Source organism: Puma concolor, chromosome A2 (genome assembly GCF_028749965.1).
Source record: "Puma concolor isolate L17-30 chromosome A2, mPumCon1.1.hap2, whole genome shotgun sequence".
Classification (NCBI taxonomy): domain Eukaryota; kingdom Metazoa; phylum Chordata; class Mammalia; order Carnivora; family Felidae; genus Puma; species Puma concolor.
In genome coordinates, this window is record NC_141668.1 from 170,571,522 (window position 1) to 170,582,398 (window position 10,877).

The window sequence follows — 10,877 nt, forward strand, 5'->3', positions numbered from 1 at the left end:
CTGTCCCGCCCTCTGCGCTGGGAAACGGACTTCTATGGATTATATCAACGGAGCCCTGCCTTCTGCCTTCTATTTGGGTTTGGCCAACCTGGAGCAGTCTTGCTGGCTCCGTCCATGCGGGGTCATGGTTTGTCCATGGCTGATTGCCTAGTGAAAGGTATGGTCCCTTTGTGCTGGGTTCTGGGATCAGTTCTTCTGCTTTTCCCTTCGGATCAGAGGTGGTAACAGCTCCCACTCTTGCAGAATGCTGCAGGGTCTCTGTTGGCTCTCTTCAAACATATCCGCACATTCACAGACACTCCTCTCATTCAACTTTCTTCCCTCATCCCCTAGAGGGTGCCATCCACTTTCTACAACACCCTTACCAACAGAGAGGGATCTTCAGGTCAGAGAATATGTGCAAGGGCACAGAGAAGTGAAAGGCCTCGGGGCATCTGTGGAATTTCAAGTTATAAGAGTGCCTTTCCTGCTAGGCTAACGAGTGTAGACTTCATCCAGAGCACACGTGATCAGTTTTAGACTCATGATCAGATTTACATGCTTAAGCAGTCACTTCATTAGTGGTGCTCTTGGAGGAGGGGATTAGACCCGGAGGTGGGTACCACTGCAAGCAAAAGGAAGGGGCACAGTGAATATCCTTGTGTGTTTTTGCACAAGTGGCTGGGGTTTCTGTAGGACGGATGCCTGGAGGTGTGGTACTGACCTGTCCGTATGCACATATACCTTAAGCCTCTTTGGCACATTTTACCAAACTGCTCTTTCAAATTCTTGTACCTATCTACCAAAAACCTCATCCCTTTATCCCTTTAAAACTAGATTTTGCAGGCCACCTGGGTGGCTCAGTCGGTTGAGCATCCGACTTCGGCTCAGGTCATGATCTCGCGGTCCGTGAGCTCGAGCCCCACGGCAGGCTCTTTGCTGACAGCTCGGAGCCTGGAGCCTACTTTGGATTCTGTCTCCCTTTCTCTCTGCACCGCTCCCGCTCACCCTCTGTCTCTCTCTCTCTCTCTCTCTCAAAAATAAACATTAAAAAATTTGTTTAAAAACTGGATTTTGCAACTGTAAACAGTTTGGCTGATCTACTAGATGACAAACAGTATGCCATCGTTTTACTGCACATCCCTAGATTTTCTTTAAGGGTGAAGACCTTTTCCTAGATGTCTTCGCTATCTATATTCCCCAAACTACCTCTCCATAGCCTGCTTTTATTACAGTATTGTTATATTCTCACTGATTTTAATAACTCTTGATAAATATTACTCCTCTGGACCATGTCAGTAACTCTCAACACTTTTCCATACATATTTTATTTTTGTATTTCTGATGCATTTTAAAATAGTTTATAGACTTAATAATATCTCACCTTTAAATGCTTCAGCATCTAACTCTCAAAAGAGGTTTTAATGATATCACCATCATTAAATGGCAATGCCGTTTTAATATCATGATCACCCTTAGACATGAACAATAATTTGGGGCACCTGAGTGGCTCCGTCAGTCAAGCGTCTGACTCTTAATTTTGACTCAGGTCATGATCTTGCAGTTCGTGGGATCGAACCCCACGTCGGGCTCTGTGCTGTGCATGGAGCCTGCTTGGGGCTCTCTCTCTGCCCCTCCCCTTCTCACAATCCATCTCTCTCTCTCAGAAATAAACGTTACAAAATCTTTTTAAAAATTAACAATAATTCCCTGATGTCGAATAGATTATTAGTATGTTTTTTTCCCAGCCTGAGATACAATTGACATAGAACATAGTATAAATTTCAGGTGTACAACCTAGTAATTTTACATGTATAGAGAGATGTATCTCATCACATATGTGTCACTAAATGTGTGTTATATATGCATCACTCTGTATGTGCATAGAGTACATATGTGTAGTGATATATGTATACGATATGTACATATAGTGATATACGTACATATATATACACAAATATGTACCCAAATACATATATATAAATGATCACCACAGTAAGACTAGTTAACATATTCACCACCCCACATAGGTACAATTTTTTTCTGGGGATGAGAATTTTCTTTTTCCAATTTTACCACTCTAAAATTGACATATGGCAGCGTGTAAGTTTAGGGTATACAGCATGATGACCCACATACACTGTGCGAGGATTCCCAGTTAGTTAACATCCACCGTCTGGTAAGGGATGTGAACTCTTAGGATCCACGCCCTTAGCGACTTCCATACGGACCGCACAGCGGTGTCCACGCTGGTCCTGCCGTAGATCATGCCTCCAAAGGGGCACTTGACCAGCCCCACCTACTTCTTCCGCCGTTTCCCCTCCCCCCTCCCCAGCCCATGGTATAACCACAACTATGGTGTCTTTTTCTGGATCTAGTTTCCTGTGTTCTTACGGGGGAAAAAAATAATAATCCCGGTCAGGTAAGGCTGTATATATGGTATGTGACCTAGAGAAGTAATATGTAAGGTCTAAGAGTCTATTATAGTTTCAAAATTATTTCCAAACGAGGGACAATGAAATGGCTACCTTCCACAGTGAAACGCTAGAGGAAATATTTTGTCCATAAAACCACATGCCAGGGGGCAGTGTAGACATGGCCCCACTGGGTAGACAGTGTGTCTGTTTTTATCACGGGAATCGGTAAGAGATGCTGAACGGAAGGGATGGTTCCTGCTTCGTTCATCGGATGTAGAGAAATGTGTGAAGGGTGCAGCCCGCCGGTACGCACGGATGGCCGTGTCCGGAAGGGGGCGTGCTTCCTAGCTTGTAAAGACCCCCGGGAGCGGCTCTGGCCTGCACGACTATGCGCCTCCCTGTCCTCCGGGCTGTGGTCCTGGGGTCTTCAGGAAGCACCGAGGCACTCTCCCACTCAAAGCCAGCAACAGGGCCCTCGGCTACGTCCTGCTCAACTCCCCCACCTTACAGTTCATCGGCCGTCCCGTCACAGCCACCCACATGCTCCAGCAAACCGCATTTGGAGTGGTTTTTATTGTGGCTGTTTCCACTGTTACGGCCCAAACCATCACTGTGGCCTTGGTCTTCAGGGTCACTGCACCAGGGAAGAGAGGGCGGCTCCCTGAGCCCCAGCTCCCTTTGGGCTCCGGCTGGGAACCTCGTCCCGTTCCCTGACACAGACACAGCCCGAGCCTGGGTATGTCCTCCTCCTGTGCAGCAAGGGCTCCGTCACTGCCCTCTGCTGTGTGCTGGGATGCCTCGGCTCTGGGCCCCCAGCTCGGTCACTGCCCTCTTCTGTGTCCCGAAATGCCTCGGCTCCCGGGCCCCGGGCAGCTTCACGGTGGCTTTCCTGACACCTCCAGCAAAGCCAAGTTCCTGACATCCTGGCATTCAGTGGCATCCGGGCCACCCTCCTCCCCGACCAAGGGCAAGGTCATGGAGGCTGGGGAGATCGTCTCCATCCCGCCTCCGGCGAGGGGCTTCAAGGCTGTGTCTTTGCCCCCAGGGTCTACGTTATCCTCCCTGCGGCCTGGCCAGAACACCCCAAGAGGGGTATGGAATAAGGTTTGGGGGACAATAAGCCTGCCAGATAAAAGGCTAACACTGAACCAACAAATCATACTTTTTCACAAAGTCTTATCGAGCAGGGTCCCTGGGGGGCTCAGTCTGTTAAGCAGCCGACTCTTGATTTCGGCTCAGGTTGTGATCTCACAGTTCATGGGTTCAAGCCCTGCGTCAGGCTCCGTGCTGACAGTACAGAGCTTGCTTGAGATTCTCTCTTCCTCTCTCCTGGTCTCTCTGCCGCTAGCACACACGCGTGCTCGCTCTCGCTCTCTCTCTCTCTCTCAAAATAAACTTTGGAAAAAAAGTTTTGTTGAGCAAAAAATGAAATGTACTTACCCAATTAAAAAGTGACTGCCTGCCTGGGGCGCCTGGGTGGCTCAGTCGGTTGAGCGTTCGACTTCAGCTCAGGTCACGATCTCGCGGTTCGTGGGTTCGAGCCCCGCGTCAGGCTCTGGGCTGATGGCTCGGAGCCTGGAGCCTGCTTCCGACTCTGTGTCTCCCTCTCTCTGGCCCTCTCCACACTCTGTCTCACTCTTTCTCTCAAAAATAAACACTAAAAAAATTAAAAAAAAATTTTTTTTAATGTTTATTTTCGAGAGAGAGAGAGGGAGACAGAGCGTGAACAGCGGATGGGCAGAGAGGGGAGTCACAGAATCCGAAGCAGGCTCCAGGCTCCGAGCTGTCAGCACAGAGCCTGACGTGGGGCTCGAACCCACAGACCGTGAGATCATGACCCGAGCCGAAGTCGGACGCTCAACCGACTGAGCCCCCCCAGGAGCCCCTGTTCTCATTTTCCATCCGTGTTTCCAATCACCTCTCCAGCCTAGGAACCAAATGACCACTGCAAACTGTTACCCTGTCTTCTTTTGCATGTTTTCCTTTTAGAAAGAACAAAGAGAATGTGTTGTGAGCATGGAGAACGTCGGGGACACAGGCCTCCGGTGACCCGCACCTGTTATTCACGCCCCGTGTGGCTCCCACCTGCACCGCCTGGACACTGGTAACCGGCAGGGCGTTGGGAACGTGACAGAGTGTGACTTCCGAGGCCAGGTCGCGAGACACAGAGGCTCTGCCTTGCTCACTGTTGGGTGACTCAACTGGGAAAAGGCAGCCACCATATTGTGCGGACGCTCGCCACCCCTCAAAGCGCCCCACCCTCAGATCCTGCAGCCCCGGGATGGTGTTCGGATGATGTTAACCTCATGAGAGACCCCAAGCCAGAAGCCCCAGCTGAGTGGCTTCTAAGTTCCTGACCCAAAGAAAGCGTAAGATAGTATTTACTGTTGTTTCAGCTGGGGGATAAGGTTATGCATCAACAGCCAACTCAAGCAACAGGATAAAGGTGTTTCACCAAAGACCTGGAAAGCCAGCGTCCCAGACACCTGCGGCAGAAAGGACAGGGTGGGGGGCATTCCCTACTTAAAACCCCTCAAGCCAGAGCGGACTCAAGCTCAGAACGCTCTTTGTCCGCTGGCTCGGTTGTGGTCTTGCTGGGATGGATGCACGTCGTTAGCCAAGGCGACGTTTGTCCTCCTAACGCAATCGTCACTCCTCCTGCCTTTTACACCCTGTGTCCCTGAACCCTCGAATGTCTTCATCTTGAAAGTGTCAGCACTGAAATCTTATCATCGCAATGCTTCCTGAGGTATTTGTGGCGTTTTAACCAAAGAGCGGATGTCGCTGGTCCCCATCAACCCTAAGTCAGCTTCACTTAGAGGAAGAGTGGAAGCACCACGCCATGGCCCCTGGGGTGGACCAAGGATGGAGGTCCACGGCCTTCGCCCCCCCGTGCGCCCCTTGTCATTCCTATCGTTATTCCCATCAGCTCCTCAAGGGGCCCTTCACTGGGATGGGAGAATGGGGTACAGGGCGGGACATCACGAGGGGAGAGGTGATGCTTCTCCAGCCTTTGAGGGAGCCCAATCCCGCCTCTTAGCCCAGCCAGGATCCAAGGAGATCCTCTAGATAACGATCAAGTTGACTATTCCCTCGACCTACTCCAGGACACGAAGAGTCTGTTCTCCTTGCAGACATGCTCATGGCCAGGTACAAGACGTAGTCCTCTCCCCACCCCAGACTTCCAGGGACCACGGAGGTTTTCCCTGGTGCCACCCAAGCTGCAATGCTTTCCAAAGCACAGGCTCTTCTCCTGGGCCCAAGCATTCCAGGGCCTGCCCACTCACAATGACACGGTGGCTCTGCCCTGCTGTATGTAGGCTCTACGGCCACTCAACTGGCCGCCTTCCACGTCTGACCCCAGACACTCCGGATTTGGGGACCTTATCCTGCTCCACTTTGACTGGATGAGGGAAGCTGAGGCCAGTGCCCACTCGTCCGTGTGTTTCTCAGGACCACCCAACTCCGGTCTCCCTGCTGTTCACGTGGGATGCGCACCATCCCAGGCTTCAAGGTCTTCGCGCGAATCTTTTCTGCCACCACCCACTGCTGCCCCACCAGGCCTGGGTATTTATTGCATTTGGCATTCAAGTTCCCTAGCAATTAGGTCACAACATAAGCTCCAGGGTAGACCACCCAGACACACAGACCCCAGCCGCGGCTGATGGAGAGGTCTCAGAGCTCCATGCGGCTGATATGAGCTAACTGCCTCCACCAGGCCAGGTGGTTTTTCTGGAAGGTTCCAGACTCTGCTCTCCTTCACAGGGGTTGATGGACAGCAGAGACCGTCACCAGCCTCCAGTTCTAAAACACATTGCGACAGAAACTATTCCTGGTCTTGCCCCACATGCTTGCATAGAATACCCTTTGGGTATCCCACGTCCCTGCCTCCCCTGCGCAGGAAACCTCTCTAGTCCTGGGACTCTAGACCGCCACCCCAGGGACTGGAACTCTCAAGCAGAGGGACCCTGATCTTCCACGGTCTGGCTTTCCCAGTCAGTACCAGCAAGACGGAGACACATCATTTGCATAAGCTCTCATCGTTTGCAAGGGGGTTCACACATACATTTCTGTCACTTTCAACAAGATTTCCTGCAAGACTTTACATGTTGGCAATCTGAATGACCTACTTTGTGGCCAAACAACAGAATCTCCTGGGGCTGTTAAAAGAGTTTTCTTCCTTAATCTCCACTGGACACTACCACCCATAACCCTGGGACACCTTCCCCACAATCTACTGGTAACTGACGCTCAAAAGGAGGGATCCTAAATCTGTATGGATGGGAGTGACGCAGGTGTTCAACAGCACAATCCTTGGGCCCTATCTGGTTGGGCCCACTTAAGAAAACTGGTCTTAGAGTTCTAAAATGTTGTAATCAATATCAAGAGTGTTTATTCGGGGCGCCTGGGTGGCTCAGTTGGTTTAAGCATTCAACTTTGGGTCAGGTCATGATCTCACAGCTTTTGGGTTCGAGCCCCGCATCTGGCGCTGTGCTGACAGCTTAGAGCGTGGAGCCTGCTTCGGATTCTGTCTCTCTCTCTTACTCTGCCCCTCCCCCCCCTTATGCGTGCTCTCTTTCTCTCAAGAATAAACATTAATTAAAAAGGGGGGGGCTGGTTTCTTTTCACTTTTGAGAGAGAGAGAGAGCATGCAAATGGGGGAGAGAGGCAGGGAGTGGGGACAGAGAGGCGGGGGGTGGGGAAAGAGAGACATAGAGAGAGAGAGAGACAGAGAGAGAGAGACAGAGAGAGAGAGAGAGAGAGAGAGAGAGAATCTCAAGCAGACTCCACACTCAGCATGGAGCCCAACACAGGGCTCGATCCCACAACCATGGGATCATGACCTGAGCTGAAATTAAGAGTCAGATGCTTAACCAACGGAGCCACCCAGGCACCCCAGGACGCTGATTTCTTCTAAGCGTCTCTGGATGCATCATTCCAGGCCAATTCCTTTAGGTCATCAATAAAATATTCAGTATTGTTTGATTTTAGTTTGCAGCTACAAGTAACAGAATATGCAATTCAAACTAGCCTTGTAAAGAGGAAGTTCTGTTTTCACAGAAAATAGGGAAGAAGTCCTAGTCCCAGGGTCAGCTGTATCAAGCACTCGTCAGCCTCATCTGCGAGGCAAGCTCATCACGTCCGTCTTCCACCTCGGTGGCTTGCTGAGGTCACACGTGGGAGGCCCACAACACGGGCCAAGTGTGGAAGGTCCTCTCTGACACTGGGTTGGAGGCACAGGCGTGATTAGGAAACACACGTTACAGGAGGAGCAGGGCACAGAGGGCGTCAACAGGAGTGACAGCCTTCCCACGCAGGGTCCCGTCTGGTGTCTTCTGCCCAGGTCACGCACCGTACCATCAAGAGGCATCAGCCCTGGGTGGCTACTGAGCCTTGAAACCTGGCCAGTCCGTGCTGAGACGAGCCGTGTTATGAAACAAGATGCTGGATTCTGAAGGTTCTGTTCTCCCCAGAAATGTTTCTCTGACGGCGTTTTCTATCGATAACACATTGAAATGGTATTTTGGATACGTTGCATTAAGTAAAATATTAACTTCGCCTGTTGTTTGTTTGACTACTAGATTTAAATGCTATTGGGTTTTTTTGGGGGGACTTGTCTAGGAGATCGAGACACCTGTCCTCCACCTTAGAAGGACTTCCATCCAGGGACCTTCTAGAGCGTTCTCTGTGGTGTGAGCCTTGAATGGCTGCATGGGGCACGGGCCCTGCCACCCTGTGGACACAGCCCATACTGCAGCCCGCCTGCTGGGTTCGTTAATTCTGCAAATACCCACCACTCCGATGGGTTGACGCTGTGCAGCACCACGTAAGGCCGTACATGGGGTGGCAGAAGAGATCTGAAATATTTGCTGCCCTTCGGCATCCAGCTTTACGATCCATTTAGTTCTGTTTTTGTGCGGGGCATAAGCGGGGGGATCAAGGTTCGGGGTTTTCTACCTGCAGGTCCACTGGCTGAAAAGGGAGTCCTTCCCCCAGCGACGCGTAGGGACATCTTGGGTGCGAATGCAGGTGTCTCCTGTGTGTGGGTCTGTTTCCGGACTTCTGTGTCCTTTGCCCCACCAGTGAATTTGTCCATCCCTCTGCCCAAGCCACCCTTGCTTCATGACTGCAGCTTCCTAAGTCTTGGCGACTAACTGCTTGTCCCCCAAATTTCTGCTCAAGGCTGCCTCGGCTGTCCTAGCTTCTTTGCATTGTTATATAAATTTTAGAATCATCAAGTCAGTTTCTACCGGGAAAAAAAAAAAAAAAAAAAAGGCTGCTGGAATTTTAGCTGGGAATGCATCGCGTCTGTCGATCCGCCGGGGGAAGAGCGGCGCCTTCCCAGCCTCTCCGCTCCGTGAACGCGCCACGTGTCCCTCCCTCGCCGGTTCCTTGTAGAGCAGCCGTACGTCTTTGTCCGGCTTTTTTCCCAGGTACTACTTAACCACCAGTAGATAGAGACAGGTAAGAGACCCGGACGCCTCACCGGGGAGCTGGATGGCAGACACACGTGTCGAGAGCCGCTCGCTCGTCAGGAGGCAAGAAAGAGCAAAGTAAACCCGCGACCAGACGTCCACGTGAAGGCGGCACACAAATGTCCTCGGCAGTTTTATGAACAGCCCCAAGCTGGGGCCAACCCCAGAGCAAACCAGACGAACACGCGGACGCACCCACAGAAGGGAACACAACGCATGGACGCCCCTCAAAATAGCCACCCGCCCGCCCGGATCACCTCAACACCCCCAGTCAGAGGGGGGCCCCTGGACAGCCCTCGGAGGCTGAGAGGCCGGTCTGTTCTGGCCAGCCCTGCTCCAGCGGCCACACACCTGGGGCGGGGGAAGGGCAGGGTCGGCGGGGACGGGGTCAAGGGCAGAACTCTGGGTTACGGGTGACAGAGGGCTGCTCAAACTGGCTGAAGCAGGAAAGGGAACTCACTGGCTCAGCGCGAAGCTGGAGCGGGCACCCAGGCAGCGTGTGGGGCAGGCTGTGGTCTCCCCCGGGGCCTCCCGGCCTCACTCGTCCAGCGGCTCCGTGCGGCCCACAGCCTGTGACCCCAGTCTCAAGTCTGGGGCGGGGGACACAGAATTTCTCCTCCCGGTTTCAACAGAAGTCACGAGGGCGCCAGCACCGGCCCAGTGATGCTATTTGTCACGGTGAACTGCACTCTGGCCCGAGGGCTGGGCAGTGCCTTACCCTAACCTGGTGCCCGTGGGCCCCTCTGGGATTAAGCAGAGCCCCACCCTGTCTCACATGCTGCGGGGCCGGCAGGAAAGCTCACGGGAAGTTCGGGGTGTGTGAGCAGCCAAGGTCAGCTTGCTTTCCCAGGTCACACGGGCTCCCACCTGGCCCAGCCTGTGCCCCAAGTGCACCTGGGGCCCCACTCATGCAACAGTGCAGCCCCGAGATCCAGCCCGGGATCCACCTGTGGGTTCCCAGACAAGCAAGCCGTGCTCACCAGCGAGGCCGCACCGGGCCATCTCTCGCCGGGCTGCTGGCTCCGGCTGGTGCTGCTGGATGGGGATGCCCAGGAAGGTGTGGACCCCGACCCCGGTCCTGAGACGCCCCACCTGCAATAGCCCCCAGGGGAGGGCGAGTCAAGATGGCTGCTCCAGCCCACCAACCAGAAGGATCCAACGGCTCTCTCTCCCCAGCGTCCCGAACGGACCTCGAGAGCAGGTGCGGGCGCACAAAGCCAGCGGCCCTCAGCCAGCGGGCGGCAGGCAGCACCGAGTGGGCCCCGTGTGCCAACCCTTCATCTGCCCACCCGGGGACCCCCGAGACCTGGGCATCCTCCCTCCCCGGCCCCTGACTGCCCAGCACGCCGCTGGGGTGCCGGCACCCCACCTGGACTTTGCACAGGGACCAGGTAGCGGCCATCTGGGGTCTCTGTGCAGGAAAGAGAGCCCCAGCCCCCAAACGTGACTACCACTGGCCAGAGGCCCCTGAAGCAAGCCCTGCTCATCTGTGTTGGTGTCTTTGCACCTCCTTGGGCCCCAGATGGTTTAAGAGTAAGCAGCAGCAGCCTCACATGGGTCTCACCCCCTCCCTCCTAGCAGAGCCCTCACACGCCAGGGGCACACGAGCTTCGGGCCCTCGTCCCCGCACAGAGATGGGAGCAGGAAGCGAGCCGGGTGTGCATAAGGGCGGATGCCACAGTCCAGGCCACAGCCGCCCAGCCCGGGCCTGCTGAGGATGGGCGGGCAAGGGGGCCCCACAGACACAGCCGCCTGGTTCCCCACTCCCCTGACCGTTCCCTCTGCAAGGGGCAAAGGACTGGTGGGGACCACTCAGGAGCAGGCGGCAGGGCTCCCACGGAGCTCAGAGACCAGGGAAGCAAACACGGGATGGCCCAGACCAAGTGAAGGCGGGATACGTACCCGTCCTGCTCAAGAACCCCTTCCGAATGCCCACTGCCACCAGAAAGCATGACCTAAGGCGTTCTGAACAATTACCAGAGGCCCCAGGAAGGCCCCCGGCCAT

General features: G+C 53.8%; 1 protein-coding gene across 1 annotated transcript in view; it reads right to left on the reverse strand.

Annotated features, from left to right (window-relative positions):
- ZNF554 (zinc finger protein 554) overlaps window positions 1-10,877 on the reverse strand; it is a 36,850-nt gene extending 25,973 nt beyond the window's left edge. Inside the window, exons 1-4 of the mRNA XM_086682988.1 lie at window positions 10,850-10,877; window positions 10,463-10,653; window positions 10,086-10,283; window positions 9,853-9,964 (exon numbers count right to left, since the gene is read on the reverse strand). Of these exons, the coding sequence (XP_086539114.1) occupies window positions 9,853-9,964; window positions 10,086-10,283; window positions 10,463-10,653; window positions 10,850-10,877 (529 nt within the window). The remainder of the gene's footprint in view (window positions 1-9,852; window positions 9,965-10,085; window positions 10,284-10,462; window positions 10,654-10,849) is intronic.